Source organism: Ambystoma mexicanum, chromosome 1q, assembly GCF_040938575.1.
Source record: "Ambystoma mexicanum isolate Mex_15411 chromosome 1q, UKY_AmexF1_1, whole genome shotgun sequence".
NCBI lineage: Eukaryota > Metazoa > Chordata > Amphibia > Caudata > Ambystomatidae > Ambystoma > Ambystoma mexicanum.
The window spans coordinates 1,298,302,738-1,298,326,541 of record NC_090922.1 but is presented as its reverse complement, the minus strand read 5'-3'; the positions used below and the strand labels follow the sequence as shown (position 1 = coordinate 1,298,326,541).

At 47.8% G+C, this 23,804-nt stretch overlaps 1 protein-coding gene across 1 annotated transcript in view; it reads right to left on the bottom strand.

The window, feature by feature from the left end:
* Positions 1–309: 309 nt before the first annotated feature.
* Positions 310–23,804, bottom strand: part of FAM151A (family with sequence similarity 151 member A) — a 415,979-nt gene continuing 392,484 nt past the window's right edge. Inside the window, exon 8 of the mRNA XM_069642124.1 lies at positions 310–1,441. Within this exon, the coding sequence (XP_069498225.1) occupies positions 771–1,441 (671 nt within the window). The 3' untranslated portion in view covers positions 310–770. The remainder of the gene's footprint in view (positions 1,442–23,804) is intronic.

The window sequence follows — 23,804 nt, the reverse complement described above, 5'->3', positions numbered from 1 at the left end:
AAAGCATCGGTTAGCCGAATCACCATTGCATAGAGTTTGAAAGAGTGAAGCCCATTAATCTACCCTTCCATCATCGGTTTATTTAAAAGCTTCAGTGCAGCTTCGGAATCGCTAGTAAACCTAAGGGGAACACTTGCCCAATGTAATGTGATCATGGGAAGATTAAGTAAAATCTGTTTTTTAACAAATAAAATATTACATTTCAAGTATTTTGCTTTAGAAATGTTGGTGCACAGTATGTATTAAAATGATTTTCTCACAACTTTTATTGAGGTTAATTTCACAGATGAATAATTCATGAAATGGAGATTAACTTTAATATAATTTAATAAAAGTGATATACATTACTTATTACAACAATTATAGATCTATGACTGTATAAGTTAGTTCTTGTAGCATGAAGTCCAAATTGTGGAATCAAGAAGCATGTGATTGACTGCATCGTTGTGATAGAATACCAACAGTTTTACTAAAACACTCTCAAGAGCAGAATCATCATGTTGGTGAAAATCAATTACAATAACTCTAGTGAGGAGTACAAATTTCCAGGAGCAAGCTACTGGCCAGGCCCCCTCACTCCTCCACGCACAAATATTTAATCACCAAGACCGTTATCACTAGCCAAGTGCAAATTCTAATGTGTGCTATAGTGATAAGAATGAAATATACCATGAAACCCATAAGTGAAACTTAAGTGGAAGGGGCATGATTAAAAATAACTGATTAATACCAGCCACCGTCTACACTGCACTTGTCCAGACTCTTATGTTCTAAGAGTTGTAGATGCTCACAAAAAACAAATCTCTATATTCCCTGGGTAGTTTGTAATAGACGCTTGTTGCAGTGTGGGATCGAATTGCAACAAGTCCAGAATAACCATCAAAGAAGGCACCTTGAGACGGTTTATGCTCCACAGTGATGGTATAACAAGAAGAAACTTCTAATAGTTTTGTTGCAGGTTTCCATATTTTGCCCAGTGGTACTGCCTGCAGTTGGAATGATACATCCTGCCACAGGCCTTCTAATAGTTGTAACATGTCTTCAACTAATGGCTCAGTGTAACCATTACTTAGTACTTCCTTGGGCCAACTTGGTGCTATTGTAACATAAGGAAAGACTGTGTTAATAGTTTTGATGAACACACTTCCTTGAATATATCCTGGAGTGTTGAATCTTCCAAAAGAGACGTCCATGCTTATCCATATAGGATTAAATAGTAGACTACTTTTGTACAGCCTGCTAAGGAGGCTAAGTGTTGGGCCGAGTGCTGCTTCTGTTTTTACTTTTAGGAACACCCCCCATAGATTGGCGCTGGTGTACACTAGATCAAGGCAGTTCTCCAAAGATAGTACATCTGCTGAGTTGGACAGGTAAACCAGTGGATCAAGATCAGCTCTGCTGCTGTTCACACCAACATCTAGTACAATCATTCCACTTCTGTCTGGAAAAGAAAGAGAAAGTGTAAAATGCATTAAGTGAAAGTAAGTTTAGTGTATTATACATTCAGTTCTGCACAGAGGAGGTTCTTTTAGACCCAGTTTTGTAATCTGAATGTTGCAGGTTTTATTCAGCATCCTAAACCCACACAGCTCCCACCCAGCATACCATACAAATCATGAGCTCTTTTTTGCAGTTCTTGAAAAACATATTGTTGGGTGGTTATGGCATAGCATCTAATGGATTACACAGTGTTATTATGTGCTGTGTCCTTACATTGTGTGTCCATCCCTTATTTTCAATGGACACCACCATCATGTTATTTTCTTGGTCTAGGGTTCATTTTGAATTTTCTTTGTTTTAACCAATACATAGCGCTGTACATGATTGTCATGCTTTGTCGTCTACAGAAACATTGGATTGGAAGTTCTTTGCTCAGTCTACAGTAAAACCATATTCATGCGGAAATCTGACCATGTTCACCAGATCAAAGTTTCATGTTCCACTTTACCTTTCTCTATTGCCAAACAGCAGCAAACTGTAAATATTGCATAACAAAATGTATCAAAAGTAGACTTAGTGGAACGATCCAATTGCGAGATTACTTTAGTCTGGGCCCATAATGTGAGTGAGTATAACCTGTTGGGTGTATAGTCAAAGGATCGAATCCAAGGGGTCGACAGGTCAAAGGATCGACACCAAAGGGTCGACAGGTCAAAGGATCACATTTTTTTTTTAATTATATTTTTTTTGGGGGGGGTTTTGTTTAGGGAAAAAAGGTGATTTTTAGCCAAAAAAGGGGGTTCGGGCGGGGGAACCCCCCCCAAAAAAAGGGAAAAAAAATCGATCCTTTGACCTGTCGACCCTTTGATGTCGATCCTTTGACCTCTCGACCCTTTTACTGTTGATCCTTTGACCTAGAACCTAACTGGTCTCAGTCCACTTTCTTTGCTGTTGACACTAGCTACAGGTCATGTATTTTTCTCTTTCATGTTTGGAAGACTTTCATGATAACGGGCTGCATTGCTCTATCACACCACCCTCCTTGAAAGAGGTTACAGGTTTCTGGAGTGTGATTTAGCAGAAAACAGAGATCAAGGATGCTAAAATGGTATATTTGACTTTGCACATGTTCAGAGTAATGTACACTTTCCAATCAAATTGGCTGGCCTGAAAAGAGAAATGATCAAATAATTGTCTAGTAGTGCCTCCACTGGTAGGTAGTTTCTTTATCACCAGTAGTTGCCAAGCCTCCAGGCTCTGGCGTAAGAGGTGACGTTTTGAGGTTACATCAACTTTGAGGTTACTAACTTTAGTGCTGCAGGATCTCAGGGTTCCCAAACCCTCTTCTCTTAAACGTGAGTCTCTTTATCCGTCTACATGCAGGTGCCAGGAACCTATCCTCGTTGTGCCCTGAAAGCTTTTCTACCTTCAGAATATTGGTGAGGTTGCGCCATTGTCATTGAGTCCAGTGCTGCAGGCTTGCAGAGTTTCCAAACCCCCTTCCTTTTCTTTCTAAAAGCTGGCTTTCTGGTTTCCCATACTCTGACTATCTAACAGAAGTTGGCACTGTTGTGTTGCTGTTGCCAGTGGCAGGAGCAGCTAGAGAGAGAGGGCCCCATTGATGTGCTGAGGAACCCAGGAAGACTTGGCCCACTTCCCTTCTCTAAGCTGCAAGTATTCTGTGGCCCCCTCTCGTTCTGTGGCCCCCTCTCGTTCTTCCCACCGACTGTGGTTGCCTAGGGGTGACCTAGCCCACAGATACTGCCTCCTTTGGTTGGGTAGAACATGACTTTTTTTCCTAACTCATCTTGTTTACATCTCTCTCTAACTTCCTCTTCACCTCCGTGGTGCCCATCTCCTCATGATGCAATGGGTTTGGTCTCATTTCCACTCTTCTTCCCTCCTGGTGAAATGTTCACTTCCTTCTCTCCTAACATCTGAGATTCCTTCCTTCGATTCTCTAACTGTAGTTCTCACCTCCACTAACCTCCTTCCACCTCCTCCTGCAGTCAGTTTTTTGTCCTCCTGTTGTAATCCTCTCCATTGCCTCTCTGATACTAACCACTTCCACTAATCATCTCCTGGTGTATAATTCGCTCCACAACCCCTCCATAGTCCTCTCGCTCCAGCCTTCTTCACTCCCACCAACTTCTGGTTCTTCACCTTCCAATTTCACCATCTGCTTCCTCCTTTCAATTTAACCATCTGCTTCCTCCTACAACCCACAAGTCTGCTCTGGGCTAACATGCTTTTATAGTTTAACTCCTTTCCCTGGTCAGGACTTGGGTTTAGGTCTGCAACTGTGGGGTTGGACACGTTAGTGCTTGGAATGGGCACATTCTTTGCTCCTTTTGGGTCAGAATGAGGATGCAGGGGCTGGCTCTAGGCTATGTCTGCTATTTTAGATGTGAGAAAAGGTGTAATCTTGCAGTGCAAGTGTGGGTCGTAACTAACTTCATTCCTGAGGGGTCTGGTTTGCCTTTGAAATCTCAGGAAGTTCTATCTATCCCTCCTATGGGCTATGAATACGGGTCAATGGTAATCACGGGTAGGGTGACACACCTGTTTAAGCTTGGCAATTTCATGCAGATGGGGCCTGTAGTTTTGCAATTACTGCAAACCGATGAACAGCTATGTGAAAGCCTGCAATTGTCAAAGGTTTGTGCTTGGGTTGTTTTTCAATGGATTGCTTTTCTCCCGCAGATTCCTCATCTTGATAGATTTCCATTATCTAGCCCTGCTGCTCTGAAACTTTTTTGTCAGGGGATGTAGTGGACCGCGATCGGCAGTTGATCTGTGTTTTCAGGAAGTGACGCCAGGCGTTGTGTGTGTGTGTGTGTGTGTGTGTGTGTGTGTATATATATATATATATATAACACGTCACTACGCTCCATACTTCAATTGGAACTTGATGGCTCTTTGTACCAAATTGTATGTTTTTTCTAGAAACCTCGACAATGTCTCACAGGATTTCAGGCTTCAAGCAATGCTGCGTTTTGCATTTGCGAGGCCAAAATGTCTGGTGTCTGGGTGTTAGTCATGACACGGAAGCCTGCGCGCCGTGCGCAAAGATGCAGCCGAAGTCCCTACGTGTTGGGGAGCAGGTCCAAGTGGATCTAGGTCACCTGGCCTAAGCACCACCCTCCTTCTTAGCCCTGCCTCTTCCTTTGTGCTCTTTACTCATAGATCAATGCGTGCGAACTGAAGGGCAGACTAAGAAAAGGGTAATTCCTGTTTGCACCTGTTCGGATGAGAAGGACCCAGGGCATTATCCCCTGCTCAGACAGCAGGTAAGCATGCACCAACATGTGTTTTCTCCCTCTGTTCCCACAGGCCATCCCCACCATCATCAGGCAATGCAAACATCAACTCCTCCGATGCTGGGGCAAGGACAGGTGCTCTGTGGCACAGTAAGTTGTGCATTTGTAAAAGTTTTATTCTCGCGCTGCTGCGCATGCACCCTGCCTCCCCCCTCCCGTTGTCCCAATTGCTTCTTTGTTGTTGGCCCTCCCTCCTACCGTGTTCCCATTAGTTGGCAGGCCCTTAAATCAGCTCCCAAGGCATCCCCTGCCGTGGCGGCCTCCTCAGCCAAGGACCAGAGGCTAAGGACAGCTCCAGTGATGTCTGTCAGTGTCTGCCGTATTAGCACTAGCCTGCAGCCGTCGATATGATTCGACTGATCAGGTAAATTGAATCTGTGTGTGTTGTATTGTGCTGTGCTCAAATACTTAGCCCACAAATTGGCGGCATACGCGGCCTTGCTTCTCTAGCCGCATGCGCTCCTTCGCATTATAGGTTCCTGCATCCTGTTCTATTCCCCACTCCTGCGTTTCCCTTCCTTCTTCTAGCACCTCAGCCCTTCCCTGTTCAATCTTTTGTTTACTATTCTGACACTGTCTCGTGCTCCACTGTTTTTCTGGCATTACTTTGCATTGTCTGCATTCTTCTTCTAGGTTCCTGTTCTGTTCTGTGCCTTGTTGACTGTATTGACTTTGTGTTTGCTCTCTAAGGTTCTTGATATTGTGTTGCTATACACAGTTTGTGGCCTCACATTGCAATTGCCTGCATTCTTCAATTCTAGGTTCCCTGCTGACCTCTGTTTTGCTTTTGGTCCTGTATTGCATCTGCATTCTTTACTTCCAGGTTCCCTGTTGTGCTTTGCCTTGGTTCTGTACTACATCTAAATTCTCTACTACTAGGTTCCCTGTTGTGCTCTTTTCTTTCTGATGGTTCTGTACTCCCCTCTCCCTAACCCCCAGACCCCGCTTTCCTCCCCGCTCCCTCTATGGTGCTCTCTGTCTCACCTATCTTTTCAAACTGCCTTTTTTATAGACTATCCTTTCCCCCCTCACGAAGTCTAGCAGAAAGAAACTCAAAACGGACATATGGTCTCCAACCCAGGCCTCCCTATCACTGATACCTATACCAGTGCTTCCTCCAGGCAGACACTTACTGACATACTCTTTGTCGTTCCCTGTCCAAGTCTATGGACTCTCCTTTTTCTTCTCGCATTAATGGTGGCACCCAGTGAGAGGCCCTCCTGGCCCCCTTACACGCCTCTAAGACCATCATTAATGTCTACTTAAATGGCACCGTCTTGGTACAGGACCCTCATGCTAATCTCCTTCTCTTTGATAGATGCTTCCCACACCTTATCAACTTCCTTTCCTGCTATCCCTTCTTACCCCTCTCTGACTCCTCTGCCGCCTCCTTCCTCTGCCACCTCTTCGGCACCCCCTACTGCTTCTGTGGCCACCCTGTGGCCTCCCTCCTCTGCCACCCCTCTGGCACTCTCTTCTCCCTGTCTGACTACCCTGCCTTCAATTCCTTCCTACTCTGCCCATCCTCTGGCACCTCAAACACTTCCGCAGGGTGTACCTCTGGCCTGTACTCCCCGGAAGTCCTTCAAATGTGGCAAACTGTTCACATCGCTACTCTCAACTCTCGTTCAGCTGTCAAACACTCCTCTGAAATATGCCATCTCCTGGAAGAGCTTGATTTGGATGTACTTGGACTCACTGAAACGTGGTTCACGGCCAGCTGTCACAAGGTTTGACATATCCTTCTTCATGGCTACAAGATCCTCTCCGAACCCAGAACCAACCATCCCGATGGGGGTGTAGCCTTGATTTTCCCAGCGTGGATCCCTGCATCAGTCATTCCAATGCAGCACTACTCCTCCTTTGAATACCTGGTCTGCAGGCTCTCTAGCTCTCCTGGCCACTATCTACAGGTCACCTGGCCACGTCACCCTCTTGCTCTCTGAGTGGGCTGACCTCTCCTCTCCTCCTCGCTCCTTGCCTCTACCTCTCAACTTCTCCTTCTCAGAGACTTGAACATCCACCTGGATGCTACCAGCCCTTCTTCAGGACTCTTTCACAACCTTTGCGATTTTTTTCTTCTCCTTCTTTCCCACCTCTCTCTCTTCCCCACAGGTCAAGCCGACTCCATCACTGCCACCTACCTTCTTGGGCATCCGGCCCATGAAGCGTGTGTCAGTTGAGGCTTTCGCCACTACTTCCTTCGTCTTCCTGCACCTTTGACTGACACACACCTTGATACAGGCTTCTCTAACCTTCATCTCTCTATCTCTAGCACTCTGAATGTCCTTGCCCCTGTCATGAGGATCCACTTGAAGCCCAAATCCAAGTGCAACTCCTAGTACGATACAGTCCTCGCTGCCCTTAAACGCAAGTGTAGGGCGGCGGAGAGGTAGTGGAGTGCTTTGGGCACACCCCCTGACAAACTGGCCTGCCGCCTGCTCCAAAGGCAGTACAGACTATGTCCTTTCTAAGAAGAGAGCCTACATCCAGGCCTGCATCTCTGCAGCATCTAACAACTTGGCTAAACATTTCAAAATCTGCAAGGAGCTGGCCAATCCTACTGCAGTCTCTTCCTCCCAGGCCCTCTGCACGGCCTTAGCCTCTCATTTCACTACTACAACTCAGGACATCCTGTCCACCCTCTCTTCCTTTACCACCTCCTCCTCCTCCTCTACCACTCCTGGCCTGTCTGAGGCCATCTCCTCTCCTCCTTTCTCCTGTTCACCCCTGACGATTTGTCTAGACAAGTTTGATCTATGACCGTCTTGTCAAAGCAGGTTCTGCCCTGCTCATCCAGAACCATCAAGGACCACATCGACACCCTTGCTCCAGCCTTGGCCAATTTCTGCAATCACTCCTTTGCCATTGGAACTTTCCCCTCCCCCTAAAGCACTCTCTTGTGTACCCTCTTCTAAAGAAGCCCTCGGCCGATCCTTCCTCTACAGGCTAACTATTGCTCGATCACCATCACTCCTTTCCTGGGCAAACTCTTGCAAAAGCTGGCCATCTCCCATCTTAATCTACATACTAAATATCTTGGTTGCCTCCATGACCACCAGCTTAGCTTCAGAGCCGCCAGAATCACAGAAACTGATCCCCTGAACACCCATGAAGACTTGCTCTCCAATCTTGACTCTAATCTCCCTTCTTTCCCTATTCTCCTCGATCTAGCCTCCCTTATGTAGCCTTCCCTGGGGGCAGGTTTCTGCCAATACACCAAAAGTGCAGGAAGTTCCTAAGTTTCCTCATAGGGGACAAGCACTGTCAATTCAAGGTGCTGCTTTTTGGGTTAACCTCCGCTCCAAGGGTCTTCACCAAGTTCATGGTGGTAGTCGCGGCTCACCTCAGGTGAGCCAGGGTCCATGTATTCCCATACCTGGAGGACTGGCTGATTCGGGGGAAGTCAGCAGGGCAAGTTTTGTCTCATCAGGAAGACACCTGCCTACTACTGCACAGACTGGGTTTCTCCCTCAACTTGAAGTCCCATTTGACACCATTTCAGTGGCTCCAGATCATCAGAGCAGTCCTAGACATTCGGGTAGGGAAGGCTTTCCTCCCAAAGAGAGAGTCCGCTACCAGCGGCTTCTTTCCTCTGCCTTTTGGGTCTTGTGGCCTCCTGTATTTTTCTAGTACCAGAGGCCAGGCTGCGCATAAGATCCCTTCAGTGGCTACTGAGGGACCAGTGGTCTCCGTATCGGTGAGCACTCATGGCTCAACTCTGTCTCCAGCCGGGTAGATGGCGAACTCGGCTAGTGGAACATGTGCAGCAATCTCATGGCCGGGGAATGCTTCTGGCCCCTTGGTCTCGGGTCCGAGTGGTCTCGGATGTGTCTCTGAAGGGTTTGGGCGCTCACTGCAAGGGATTGCAGGTGAGCGGCCTGTGGTCTCCATCATAAGCCAGGTGGCACATCAACAGGCTGGAGTTGCAGGCCATCAGGTTAGCCCTAAGAGCCTTTGCCCTGTCTCTCAGAGGGAAGCATGTCCTTGTCCTGATGGACAACACTGTGGCCATGCACTACCTCAACAAGCAGGGTGGTGTGGTCTCCCTCTGCACAGAAGAAATACTGCTATGGTTCTGGTTATGGGAAAACCAAATCTCAATCTCGGCAGTTCATCTGGCAGGAACGGAGAACACCTTGGCGGATGCTCTGAGCAGGTAGAGGATGGTCTCAAATGAGTGGGAAGTGTGCCAGGAAGTCCTAGAGGAGGTCTTTGCTCTCTTCGATCTGTTAGCCACAGAGTCCAACAGGATGTGTGCAGTTTTGCTCAAGGGAATTCCCAGCGAACGGCGCACTGGGGGACGTGTTTCTGGTGGATTGGACCTTCCCTCTCCACTACGCCTCCCCTGATTCCTGTTATTCCGTGGGTTCTCAGGAGTTTGAAGAGGTTTTGAGCGACCATGATCTTGATCGTCCAAGATTGGGCGAGGAGGGCATGTTACTCCGATCTCTTCGATCTGACCATCTGTCTGCCACACCGGTTGCCTCGGCTTCCGGATCTCCTGACCCAGTCGGAGGGTCGAGTGCTCTACCCGACCCCAGATTCCCTCAACCTACTTGCATGGCTCTTTGAGGATGAGGTATGATGACTAGGACCTCTCAGAGGGGGTACTTGAGGTGTTGCTGGCTGCACACAGACCTTCTACACGACCTCTGTAAGTGTGCAGGTGGAGAAGATTTGAGGCGTTGTGCAGGGAACGCAAGATTGATCCTATCTATTGCCCCACGAGCACAGTGACGGAGTTCCTTCTGTCACTTTCCTTGTCAGGCCTTCAGGTTAACACAGTCAAAGGGAAAGGGCATTTGGCAGCCCTGTATGTGTTCAAGACGGCCCCAGACCAAGGTTCCTTCTTTACTGTTACGGTCATGGCCCAATTCCTGAAGGGCTTCCTCAATAGGTTCTGCCAACACCCTTTGTCCTCCCAGATTGGGATCTTAATCTGGTTTTGACCTACTTGATGGCAGCTCAGTTTGAACCTATGCACTCATGTTCTTTACGGCCCTTAAGACAGCCTTTATGGTGGCAATCACATCTGCCAAGAGGGTTAGCGAGCTGCAAACGTTGTGCTGCAAACTTCCTTTTCTAAGGTTCCTAAGGTGGTTTCTGAGTTTCACCTGTCCCGGTCTATCGATTTGCCTGTCTTTTACCCTCTTCCACATCCCTCGAAAGAGGACGAGTGGTTCCACCGCCCTGACCTGAAGAGAGCACATCAGAGTTTCAGAGGTCAGACTAGGTGTGCGTGGCCCATTCTTTGTCTTTTGAATGGTCTTGCCATAACAAAACAAACTGTCATGTTGGATTGTTTTGTGCATAGCCGAGTCTTGCCAATCGGCAGGCAGGGAGCTTCCAGCGGGCATCAGTGCTCCCTCAACCAGAATGGTTTCGGCCTCTACAGCCCTGCAAAGAGGAGTTCCTGGTAGGGATACATGTCGTGCAGCCACATGGTCATCTTTGCATACATTCACCAAGCACTTTGCCTTGGATGTTGCACGGAGAGCTGATGCACAGTTTGGTATGGCAGTTCTACTGGTTTAAATCTTTCTGCCCTCCTCCGTTATTCTAACTGCTTGGGGAATCTATCAAGATGAGGAATCTGCGGGATAAAAGCAATCCATTGAAGGAGAAATTACTTGCCATAATGATCTTTCTATGGATTATTCTCCCGCAGATTCCTCATCGACCTTCCAGTCCATACGCGCTTAGAAAGTTCTGTGGCTTGCCGCTTCTGTCCAAACGGGAAGGCATCTGGTGATGGCTCTTAGTTGACCGCTTCTGTCTCATTCATTTAAGAAAAGAAAAGAAAAAAAAATCTCAATCCGTGTTGTGTGGACCCCCTCTGTTGGGATGCACCCTTGTTAAGTTGTTTTACCGGCTGATTAGCTCCTCCTGTGGTTTTTCCTTCTGCAGCATTCAAGCGCGTGGGGGGGGGGACTGAAGCATGGGGTGTAGTGACATACTATATATAAGACGTCTGACGGCACTTCCAGAGCCGACGATGGAGATCCCGACAAGAAGGATCGACGGCTGATTCTAAGTCCACTAACGCGTCCTGGCGAAAGGTTTCGGAGCAGCAGAGCTGGATGATGGATATCAGGGTGAGGAATCTGCGGGAGAACAATCCATAGAAAGATAATTACCGTGCGTAATTTCTCCTTTTGTTGACTGGTCATGGACATTTCTGGCACTATAGGGTCAGAAGGGACACCTATTATCGACTACATTTAAGGGAGATGTTGTTTTAATGTTCATTTATTGTTGAATATTTATAAGGCACAGTATGCAGCACAATGTTGTTTTCAGGTGCCACAAGACAAAGGAGGAGGGGCGGATGCATGGGGTGGTAAGTGACGGTCAGGGGAGGGGGCATAAGAATACAGGGGGATGAAGCAAGAAAGGGCCCAGGGCCCAAGGGCTAGGCAAGTGCTGGGGGAGCCAATGGGGCCAAATGCCAGGGGTGGACTACCATCTAAGTGTGAGTACGGGGAGTGAACCAGACTCTGGTGGGATGCTCAACCTACCAGGCTAGTCAGGGAAGGGAGCCCAGAATGGCAGTGCTGGTTATGGGGGATGCTGGTATAGAGTGGTCAAGCAGGGCCTGTTGCCCTGTAAAACTCATAAAGGACCAGGCCGCCAGTCGCAGCTGCTGATGGGGCATTAGTATGGGAGGCAGAGAAGAGCAGGGTCTTGAGAAGCTTCTGGAACTCAAGGAGATCTGGTTCAAGTGTGAAAGGGACAGGGAAGCCATTACAGAGTAAGGCACCTGCCGAAGAGAGAGATCTACACCCCACACTCTGCTTGGAACAAACATCAGATCTGCAGAGTGTTAGAGCTAGCGGACCAAAGGGCTAGCAGGGATGTATTTACGTATTGAGAGTTGGATGGATGTAGCGGGGTCCCAGGCCCCAGAAAGCCTTATGGATGATGCATGGTCTTCAATTTGATCGTTGCAGCAACCCGGGAGTCAGTGGAGATATTTTGGGACTGAGAGATGTAGTCCCTGGGCTTGAGGCCAAGGACTAGTCATGCAGTCCTGTTCTGGATTAATTGAAGGGGCAAAGAGAGGACAGAGGCAGATTGAGGAAGAGGCTGTTTCCTAGAGAGAACCAGAGCTGTGGAGATGGAGTTTCTGGGAGAAGATAAGGAAGGGGAGAACGCCTCTGAGGAGGTGAAGCTTTAAGTGGGCCTTCTTGGCAAGATCTGTGATGTGAGAAGGAGAGAGAGGCATCAAAGATGATACCAAGGTTTTTTGCAGCACATCCCAATGATCTCAGTCTTATCAGCATTAAAACAGAGATCATTAGCCGTGCACCATGCCTGAATAGCAGTCAGACAATTCAGGAATGAGAGAGGAAGAAGAGGAGGTAGTGGAGGAAAGCTTGAAGTAGAACTGTGCGTCATCAGCAGAACACTGGGAATGAGGAGAGACAGGAGATCAAGTGGGCCAGAGGGGCAAGATAGATGTTGAAGGGCCACAGTGATATGATAGAGCCCTGAGGGACTCCGCAGGTAGAGAGTGAGGTGGAGGAGAGTAAAGGATCAAGTTGCACCTGGGAAGATGGTTAGATAGGGAGGAGGTCAACCAATCCAGTACCAGGTCCGTGATTATCACTGAGCTGCTTTATGAGGGTGGCACGATTAACTGTGTCAAAGGCAGAGGACAAATCAAGGAGGATAAGAACAGAAGGAGAATTGGACCCAAGATTTGAGAGCAGATCTTCCCAGGTGTTCAGGAGAGCGGTTTCCATGCCTTTGGATGCTCTGAAGCCAGACTGGTGGTCATGGAGACTGCCAACAGATTCAGTGTGGTGGGTCTGTTGGGAGATGAGCAACCTCTCCAAGAGTTTGCCCTGTAAGGGGGTAGTGGAGATAAGGTGGCAGTTAGCCGGGCAGGAGGAGTCGGCAGACACATTTTTTAGGAGAGGATGCACAAGGGAGTGCTTGAGGGATAGTAGGAAGGAGCCAGTGGCAAAGGAGTGGTTGCAAAAAATCAGCCAAGACATGAACGCGAGAGGCATGTTGTCCTTTATAGTTCTGGAGGAACAGGGGAACACCTGTTTGGAGGAGAATTTCATAGAGCGGACACCTTTAGAGACCTCATCTGGTGCTATGGGCAAGAAGGCAGAGAGTATGGGGAGGGCAAGAGGTTGGGCTAAGGGAGGCCTGGGAGCAGGTGGCAGAGTAGTGACTGGGTAGAGGAGAGTGAGGACAGGATGTTCTGGGTTTTGGTTGTGCAATGGGAGGCCAGTGCAGTACAGAGGGCATGGGATGGAAGAGAAGTGGAAACTGCAGTAGGATTGGTTAGTTCCTTACAGATTTTGAACAATTCAGCCATATTGTTGGTGGACCCAGAGATGCGAACTTGGATATGTGCCCTCTTTTTGGAGTGGATGGAGAGACGGTATTGCCTTTGGAGCAGGCATCAGGCCAGTTTGTCAGTGGATGTACTTGAATCCTGCCACTTCCGTTCAGCAACTCTGCGCTTACATTTCAGAGAGGCTAGGCTGTTAATCATACCAGCTGTTGCACTTGGAAGCAGGCTTCAAGCGGATCCTCTTGACAGGGGCAAGGATCTCAAGGGTGTTGAGAACGAGAGGTAAAGGTTAGCTAGGGCTTTGTCAGTGGGAGAGTCAATAGCAGGGTGAGGAGGGGGGATGAAAGTGGCGGCAAAAGCAGGTACTGACACTTGCTTCATCAGACGAATGGCAGAGAAGGAGACTGGCAGTGCGGGCAGAGGCTTAGCCAGGAGCTCCTGTTGAGAGGAGAGCATGGTCAGACCAAGAGAGAAGTGTAGTGAGAGGATTAGAGGTAGGGGTGTCCGCTGAGATGAGCATATCCAAGGTGTGTCCGGCTGATTGGGTTGGACCAGAGGGGAAAATGGAGAGGTAAAGAGAGTCGGAGGTCACAGAAGAGTACAGTGGCTAAATCAGAAGAGTCAAGATGAATGCTGAAGTCTGAGGAGGAGAAGCTTGAACGTAGAGGTCAGGAGAAAAGAGTTGAGGTCAGCCCGATCAGAAAGGAGGAGGTAGACCAGGCCAGGGGCCTGTAAATGGTGGCAGAGTAAGCAAGAGGGTAGGAGAGACACCAAGCCTGCAGACAAGGCATTTGAAGGAAAAATAGGATTGAATGATATTGATATTTTATTTCTATTGTGCTCGTACACAAGTGTTTCAGAGCACAAGGCAAGGGAGGGGAACAGGGGAGAACAAAACAACGATCTTACTAGACCAGTGGCATTGAGAATGTGCAAGTGCATGGGAGAGGGGGAGGGGGAAAGTGCATGGAAGGGGGAGAAGTGGACAGTGCGGACAAAGTAGAAACAGATTAATAATAAATAAATAATGAAAGCAACAAAAAAGTGGTAGTGCAGCCAGCAAGTGGCAGGTGCTGGGTTTAAGGCAGCAGACAGGGTAAGTCTGGAAAAAGGGGGGGGGGCTGTATTGGTAGAGATACAGACCCCAGTGCAAGGGGTGACCTGCAGGCAGTGCGGGAGGGTAGCAGGGCGAGTAGCTAGAGCAGGTACCTGGGCCCGGAGGACAGAGTGTGGCCAGGTGCACGGTGCCAAGAGAACAGATCAGCAGGGGAGAGGGGGAGCGAAGGCAGAAGCAAAGAGGAAGGTCTTGAGGTGCTTCTGAAACCAGAGATGGTTCTCCTCAAGTGTTAGTGGCAGGGAGGCTGTTCCAGAGGGAGGCACCAGCCAAAGAGTTCCATATACTAATGTCCCCTCAGAAATACCGCCATGCAAAAAAATCCCTGAGAAATGGCAGTTTTTTGTGGGGACATTATTACATGGAACATGCGGGGGACACCCCCGCAACCCCAAGCCCTTTTTTTATTTTTCATGGGGAGCGGGGGGCACTTCCACAATCCCCGCTGCTCCTGTCCCTATATATATGGTCACCTATATAATGTTGCAGGGAAAAGGTTGTGGTGACATTATATAGGTGACCATATATATAGGGATATTATTACCTGATACCAGCCGAGACAGAGATCTACCCCCAGCTCGTGGGTATGCTATGGGTATGATAGTAGCAGGGACCCATTCAGGGAAGATCTGGGCCACTCCACCTCCAGACTGGTTGTGCCTAGGTTTGGAGAGAATCGTGTAGCCCTCAGGAAGAGGACTGTCAAGAGCTGTGCAGGACTGGCATTGAACCACATCTCAGCGAGGGCAAGAATGTCAAGGCCTTCAAGGAGACAGAGGTCAGAAGAGTGTTTAACGACAGAATGAGCATTGAGAGTAGCTAAGTGAAGCTGGTTGTGACCTTTGAAGGCTTTCCGAGGAGGGGTACAGGGATGTGGTACACCAGTCAGTGGTGGCAGAAGGAGGAATGCAGGAGAAGGAAGGAAGTTGGTGAGAGACGGAAGACACCTATCAAAAAGGAGGTTGGGTTGAGAGCCCTGGGCCATGACAGTGCTATTCTGATCGATATAAATGATACACCTAGAGGATGGGAAGGGTGCCAAGAGCACTTCCCATCTAGTTCCACCATTAATGGGCAATGAAGTGAAAGGGGAGAGGATTGAGACCATATGGGGAGTCCATGGGTCTGGAGAGGGGGTGATAAAGGGCATGTCAGTGATAGTCTGCCTGGAGGTAGCATTGACGTAGGTGTCAGCGATGGGCTGGACTGGGTTGGAGACATCAGCGCTTTCTTAAACGTTTTCCTTTCAGGCTTAGAGATGTAGGATAGGTGATAGAATAGCAGTTAAAGTAGGTAGGGGAGATGGAGAGTACCATGGAGGCAGGGGGGAGAGAAACAGAAAGAGGGGACTGCACAAGGAACTCCCCAAGTGGCTTAGTGGTGCCACTGTGACTGTCCCCGAGGTCAATCTCCCACTTGTCATGCAGATGGAGACTGGCTCTCACGGCTCTGCACACACATCAACTGAGGCATGTACTGCTATGGACTCATCTTTGTCTTCCCACCTGCGTGTCGGCTGTCTGTCATATCAGCTGACAAGGCCTCCTTAGGAACATTGTAATGGACTGTTCTGGAAGATTGTTTTCTGAAGGTCAGAAATGTTTCCAATGCCTCAGAGCAACAGGTAATTTTTCGTTTGGGCTATTCAGTGTCAGAGCCACCTATAAGCTGAAACTATTGCATTAGAGTACAGACGGGAAAAAATGGAATATGAGATGGGAGACAAAGCTTGAAGGTGGATCCCACCCAGTTCCTGGACCTCCCCGCCCAAAACACCTCCTTGTGGGAAGTCTTTCAGATTACTTTAATCAAGCTTTACCATCAAGCGTTGCTCTCCAAGTACCTGCCAGTGTTTTTTCAAAGCAGTCTTCTGAGCAGTTAATGACTTAATTGGAGCAGTACACACACTACTTGTGTAATATAAATGTCTAAACCAGGTCTGTCTTTTGCCACTCGATTTATAAGCACTGTGCGTGTCCTGCATTGAGTCCTGATAAAAAACAAGCATTGGCAAAGCCAACAGTTTTGGCTTTTGTAGAAGTATTGGATGCCCAGGTACTGATACCGTTTTGCACTGGCCATCAATGGCCAGGGAGAACCCCTACAGCAGTGCCTGGCAAATGCCTTTCTCATGCCTACACAAAAGCCCAAACTGTTGACATTGTTAGTACAGTACTGCAAAAATACCACCAAACGTGTAATGAGGCCCTTTTATTTTTTTATTCTGTATGTTTGGGCAATTACTGGACAGGAAGGTTTAAGGAAATGCTTTTATTAAATGTATGCATAGTGTAACGGAGCGTTGCTTGAGTTATTTGCAGGCATTAACCATACCGACCAGAGTATAATTTGTGCTGACTTTTAAATATTTTAATAAAGCTGCTGTCAACCATTTTTTTCATTTGGAATAAGTATGTATCTCTTTATTGAGAGGGACAAAGGTAAGAGGGTAATTGTTTGGTTACCAATCTAATAATCCTATTAAATAAACCTCAAGAGCATGACCCTCCCTGCAAGCAATGCAAGGTTTACGAAACTATGGTAACTTGGATGATTGCATGGGGGTAATTAGTTCGACTTTCACAAAAGCTTAAAAAAGGAAGAATTTGACTCTGTCTGAAAGGCAATTATGATTGCTCCACTTCATGCACCTATACATTTTCTCACTCAAATGCTTCAGAGTGGTGTCCATTGTAACATTTATTTTATGCATGTATGCATGTGCCACCCACCGCGAGCACTCTTTTTTGGTGCCACGAGGCAAAGGGGTAGTGGAGGGAAACCGATAAGTCAGTCACTTGTCTGATAAGTGCTGCTGGTGGGTCGGGGGGGGGCTATAGGGAGAAAAAAAAGCAAGAAAACAGTGTTCCAAGTCCAACAAATGCATTCGTTCCAGGCTGATCAATGCACAGGGGGTAGGGGCAGTGAACAGGAGGACGTGTGAGAAGATGAGGTTGTGAGTCAAGCAAGCTTTAATGGGCAGAGTCTGTAGTCTGACCTCTTCAAAATGTTGTGAGGAACTGTCTGGGGGATGGCAGTTGCTGAAGAGGAGGTCGGAAGCAGCATCATCAATGAAACTAAGACTAAGAGCCCAATGGTATATTCATAAGGTTGACTGGTAACATTGAGAAGTTATAGATGACTCAAGTTCCAGCCAGCACAGTTCTTCATGCAGTGAGAAGAATAAAACCGGCAAACAGAGGGACCGAGGATCCGAGTCGCTGCAAGGAACGCAGCGCACCACCAAGCGTCAGTAGCATGCAGTGTGTTCTGGCAGCAGTGACAGAGTCCCCACGGAGAGACTATAATCCGTTTGCTGAAGATCTGCTTGCTACAAGGCGTTTCAATTCCCAAATACTTACCTGGGAATTCGCCCCAACGTGCCACTCTTAACACGAACTGGGACACTCACCAATGCAGTCCGTAATTATTGCATCATGGCAGCCCCATGCATTAGCCCTCTTTGTAAACACTGACCCTTGTAACAACCCCTAGGTGGGGAAGACTGCACCAGTTTGTGTAGGGCCAGAAATCCAGTGGGAGCAGGCGGGGTGGGATAAAAAGAGGGACAGGGAGTAGGAAGGTGTGGGTAATTCAGGTGAGGTCAAGAGGAGGAGGTGGCGGACCAAGTGACCAGCAGGTGAACCGGTGGTGGACATTGGTGTGTGAGGCGCTTTGCAGAAAATGCAAGGTAATGGTTGGTGAGAGCAAGTGGTACTGTGTGGCGAGTGTGTATGCAAGATAAGTGAGTGAGAGTGTTAGAAGAAATGGAGGGAGTGAGCAGGAAGTGATTGTGAGTGAAAGAGGAGTGTAGTAGGGTGGTGAAGGAAGAACAGAAGTGTTGAGAGGGGAGAGAAGTAGTACTAGCAGTGGAGAGGAGAGAATGGCAGTAGGGATTAGGAGGTGGTAACTTCAAAGGGTGGAGGTAGGTTGTAGTAGGAGACATTGGTGGGGCGGAGGAGGAAAGAAGACTAGAGAGACACAGGGAGAGGAACATCAGGAAAGAAATTCGTCAAAGTGGGGCTTCAGTGCCTGTAAGACACATCACGGCAATGCCTTATAACTAACCTAACAATAAAGTAGGACTAGGCGGTTCTTGAGGGAGTTTAGATGGAGTTTAGGCCTTCAAACCAGCAAGGTAGTATTTAGAAAATAGGGGCCAATAAGCGGTGTATACTAACCAGGGAAATTGGGACGCCTGGGGGAAAAAAACGGCTTCCTTTAGACGAGTCAAGGGTGGCCATGATCAACCCTACCAAAGATTATAATAAAAACCCTTCAAACATATCTGGGAGTCTGCATGTTCTTTGGGCCATCTATGACCTCACACTCCTATGTCAACAGCAAAGCAGGAAGGGTGAAGCTCGGGTGGTCCTGATTTGCCCCCCCCCCTCCTAAAAGGGACGCCAAGTTGAACAGATTGACATGTCAAGAAGCTCCGAGTACCACCTCTTCCAAGACCAGGCCAGGGCAACCAGGGTCATGGTGAACCCAAACTTCTGCAATCTCCTAAAAAACAGCAGTGTGTCGGCAATAGGTGGGAATCCATAGAGGAGATCAAAATTCAACTCGACAATCCGTGCAACCCCTAAGGCTCACCGCTCAAGAACTTCCATGGAGCACAACAACACACTTCCTCTTCACACTGCAGGCACAGAGGTCCACCTGAGGGGATCGCAAAAAGGGTGAAGACCATCCACAACGTCTAGGGAGGTTGATGTCTGCCTGCTCAAGGCATCCACTACAATCTTCTCTGTTCCTGCAAGATGGTCAGTCGACAGCCACTTTGTTCTCCATAGCCCAGAGGCATGATCACATTGCTTCCCCCTGCAGAGTGGCAGCAACCCCACTCCCCCGTACTTAATTTGTTGAGCTAGTACATGGCCAGTGTGTAATTTGTCAAAACCAAGATGCACCAAATCCCACTTAAAGGAAAAGGCCAGCCAAATGGCCCAGACCTTTAGCAGGTCTGTGTTCCTAAGCCACACTGTCAAATACCCAGGTAGGCATCCCAACCACTCCGAGATGAATGTGTCACAATGGTCGGCCAAGGATGGAGTTGCCAGACGGCTTCTCCCTCCTCAGAAAATTGCCATCGGGGTCCACCACAATAGGCCCTGAGACACCTTAATCGTGACCAACAACAGGTCTCCCTTGTTCCCCTGAAGAACAAATTACTCACATCTCTATAATGTTCTGAACGATGTTCCTCCCATGGATTCATCATCTGATATCTCTCGGCAGGGCCGCTTTTGGAAATGTTTCTACCGCTAGAGGGAGGGTGCAGCTCTGCATCTGATCCATTCGATGCCCCTACACAGCCCTGCACTGGACAGCACGTTGGGGCGCCCCGTCCCATTAACTTAGTTCCTGCCTTTTTCCCTAGCATGCTGGGGAACCACTGAATTTAGAATGTATACTATCTGCCATGTGGGTAAGGTGGGGAGGGTGAGGAGGAATCTATGGTAGGGACATCCATCAGAAAGAAAATGGCTGAGATAATTTGTTCTTCTAATGGAATCCTTCCTCCCCTGGATTCATCTGCTACCAAAGCAGAATGTAGATCTATAGGAGGGAGAAGAGCAAGAATACCACTTGTACCTGAAAACTCTGGAGTACCTCTCTATCAAATCGATCTTTCTGCCTTCATTGGGAATCCAATGAATAATGTTTGGAAAACGTGCGCAGAGGCCCAATTAGCTGCCTGCCAAATATCCAGAAAAGGGACTCCTCTCTGCAGGGCAGAGGTGGCAGCCAGTCATTTTGTTGAATGAGCCCCAAGACCTTCAGGCACATCTTCCCAGCCAGATTTTAGCATTCTGAAATACAGAGAAGATCCAATCGGACCGGGTCTGTTTGGTCATTGCTCTGCCTTCACAGGCACCAACACAGCCTGTCAGTCTTCATCTGAGATGCAGTAGCTGTGGTTCAGAGGAAAAAGCACAGGATAATAGATCTTTCAAGATTGATGAAAATCTGAGACCACCTTCAGTAAGGATGGCCTCACTCTCAACATAACCTGCTCTTTTGGTAAAAAACAAATGGGGAAGTCCAACAGATGACTGGCGCCCACTCACCTGTCTACCAGAAGCACCCTTAAAGATCAAGAATGTGCAGGCACAAACGGAGTGCTCATAAGGAATGTCAACACTAAATTAAAATCTCATGCCGGTACAATAAGCTGGTGTGGTAGAAACAGATTGCTCAACCCCCACAAAAAAAATGGGGAACCATGAAAATGAGCCTTGCTCAGGGGTCCTCTTAATATCTGAGATAGCAGCCAGATACTCCTACACAGTACCAATCTGCAGCTCCCACGGCACGAAGTCGAACATTTGTGCCACTTGCAGGCAAACATCGATATTGTTGCAGGCATTTGCACTGACAGAAGTATGTCTAGGAAATCATCGGGCAAATCCCACTCCTTGCATCTATGCCTCTCAGTAGCCAAGCAAGAAGATTCGGGCTGTTGAAGTTCGCATGGAGCACCCCCCACGTGGACTGCAGAGCAAATCTGCTCTCTGTGGAAGACACCTGGGAGGACAGAGGGACATGCCCAGTTTCTCCAGGTACCATGTTTTCCAGGCCCCGTCCAAAGCCCTCAAAATCCAAGTGTTCTTCAGTATTCCCAGTCGATGCAATCGATCTTTAAAAATAATTGGGATCTGATCTTAACCCGAACCAGATATCTTGATGGACTTGGTGGCGCTTATAGAAGTGGCATCTAGACTCCATGATGCGAGCAGATTGGACACACTCCCCAATGTTGAGATGCAGTAGGTGTTGCCATAGACACACCCTAACTCACAATGGTGAAGAATTATCAACGTGGTGGTGGACCTAGGCCTCTGCATCCCTTTGAAGTCATTGGTACAATAGGAATTGATGGACATCTCAGACAGGGGTCCTGAGTCAGAAAAGGCTCTCGTATTTAACACGGCCAACATGGTCCTGAATGACACTGTGGCAGTGGCCTTACTCAATGCCGGAAGTCAACCAGGAGCTTGTCAGAGAATAAAAGCCTGCACGGGGTGACCAACCCTGTCTTTTGGAGCATCCAAGCCCCGGTGTATTGGTCCATGCGGCGATGGTCAACTAGGGATCATCGATCCTTCCGATATCGTTTCCAAGAAAATCTTTGCATCCAGATGCATGGTGCTGAAGGTGGTGAATGCCTCTTGTACACTTGCTTAAGTGCTTCAGGCAATCCAATTGGGCCATTGACAGCTCTCTGTACGGCCTCCTACTTTGAACTATGGGTGTTTTACACATACGGTTTAGAGAGGACAATAAGATCATTAAAATGAAGCATTTTAATATTGCTAGGGTCACAAATGGATGTCCTAAGAGTGGATTTTGTCCATAAGAGTTCATCTAGAAAGAATGCTCAGGTCTCAATCAGAGCTTCACAGTTCATTACCAGATGCTAATTGCTGACTTTATTAAGGGACTTGTGAATGTGTTTCTTATAGTTCAGTTTGTCCAGCCTGGGATTTTAATTTGGTCCTTTTTTCCTTGATGCTGACTCCCTTTGAGCCTTTACACTTTTAAAACTGTGTTCCTGGTGGTGATCACATCAGCCATGTGTGCGGTTGAGATGTAGGCACTGTCTTGAAAGGCTCCATTTCTCCATTTTATTTTAACAAGAAAGTCACTCTAAGGGTTAGACCAACCAATGAGGAGTAGAGGCTTCATAGACTGGATGCAAATCATGCATTTGTATTGCGTGGCCAGAACGGTACCATTTCTCCCGAACAACAAGTTGTTTTGTTGGATTTGTACAGACACATTTGGGCTGTGCAGTGACCAAGCAAACATTACCTAGCTAGACCATTTTATGCATAGCAGAGTGCTATGAATAGGCAGGGAGGGTGGTCCCTGCGTGTCTCTGTGCTCACTCCACCAGGGGGGCAGTGCATCCTCTGCTCTGCAAAGAGGGCGACTTTGAAGGATATCCGACGCTTCCACGTGGGCGTCCCTTCATACATTCACAAAGCATAACAGTTTGATCAGTTTGATATATATCCGGTCAGATAGCACAGCGAGTAGAACGCTCGCTTTGACCACCGTGCAGAGCCTGCCGGCAGGTTCGGATCCCGGCAGGGCCAAACTTAGCCTTTCATCCTTCCGAGGTCGATAAATGAGCACCACACACGTGGGAAATAATAAGCAGCGCTCAGATGCCCGAGGTTTATATATAAATGCAAATTATTATAAGAATTATCTGTCTAGAGCCAGGATGCCCATTTTGATAGGGCCATTTTGAATAGGTTTACGGGTATAATTCTTTCAGCCCGTCTCCTCCTTGTCTACTGCTATGGGAATCTATCCAGATGAGGAATATGTGGGAGAACGCAATCCACTGAAAGGAAAAATACTTACTGGTAATGTACTTTCTATGGCTTCTCCTCACACAAATTCCGCATCACTCTCCCAACCTTCTCCACTACTGGAAGTTATCTTGTGGGTGGGTTCTCAGAGGAGCTAAAAAACATAGTGTGCATGTAGTGCACATTGGCCCGGGATAAGGTTTATTGATAATTCTTGGTGTTATGCATTTTTTTCTTAGTATGGGAATAGATTCTCTCGGCTGCTGAGCACGGGGCGGGGAGAGGTGGGAAACATGAGGGAGTGGGTGGGTGGCCTAGTGCATACTATAAACGAACATCCTGTCCGGGGTCAAGAAGCATGAGCCGACATATCCCGCTTGTACATGGGAAGACTGGGGGGATTGGTGCATGATCTTGTGGGTATCAGTACTGTATTCTATGTGTACTAGGCTAGTTTCTATAAATCACTAAGCGAGAAAGTGGATGAAGAAACTGATGTTTTCCTTGAGGATCTCCCAATTACTGAGATAACAACAAGTGAGACAAGCAACGCCTGGAGCAGCCAATTACCAATGAAGAAATACCTGGGGCCATAGATCTACCTGCTGGGGAAGGCCCCCTCCCCTGCCCCTGGGGCTGGATGCCCTTAAAGCAGAATTTGATAAGACTTTATGCAACCTGCTTGCATGGCCTCTATTGTCACTGTGGGAAGAATTATCAGTAGTCAAAATACTGCCACTGATCGAGAAGCCACAATCATATTCTATTATTAACTTAAGATAAACCCCTGATGGAAGGTGCCTCACACTGCAAACTGTCACTAATGAACACAGATGCTACAATATACGCAAAAATACTCTGCAATCCTCTATTGCCATACATGAGGTACATTATTCATCCTGATCAAGCTGGATTCATCCCTGGCTGCTCCCTGTCCAAAATATTCGTAGACTCTTCAATGGTACGCTGCAAATCAGCCCCATTGCGCAGGTGGTGGCTGTATCGTTGGATGCACAAAAAGCATTCAACACTGTGTCATGTAGCATCCTGTTCCCTCTGCTGAGGCAGTGCGGGCCGGGTCCTGGGTTCAGACAATATATCCATATGCTGAACACCCTGCCAACTGCTAGAGTGGGTACAGATGGTCAAATATCAGACATACACTTAACTAGAGGCACGCGGCAGGGCTGCCCTCTGTCGTCTTTACTTTTTGAAATGGCCGTAGAGCCACTGGGAGACTTTATCAGGCTGAAACACATAGAGGCACTCAAATAGCAGTTAGGCCT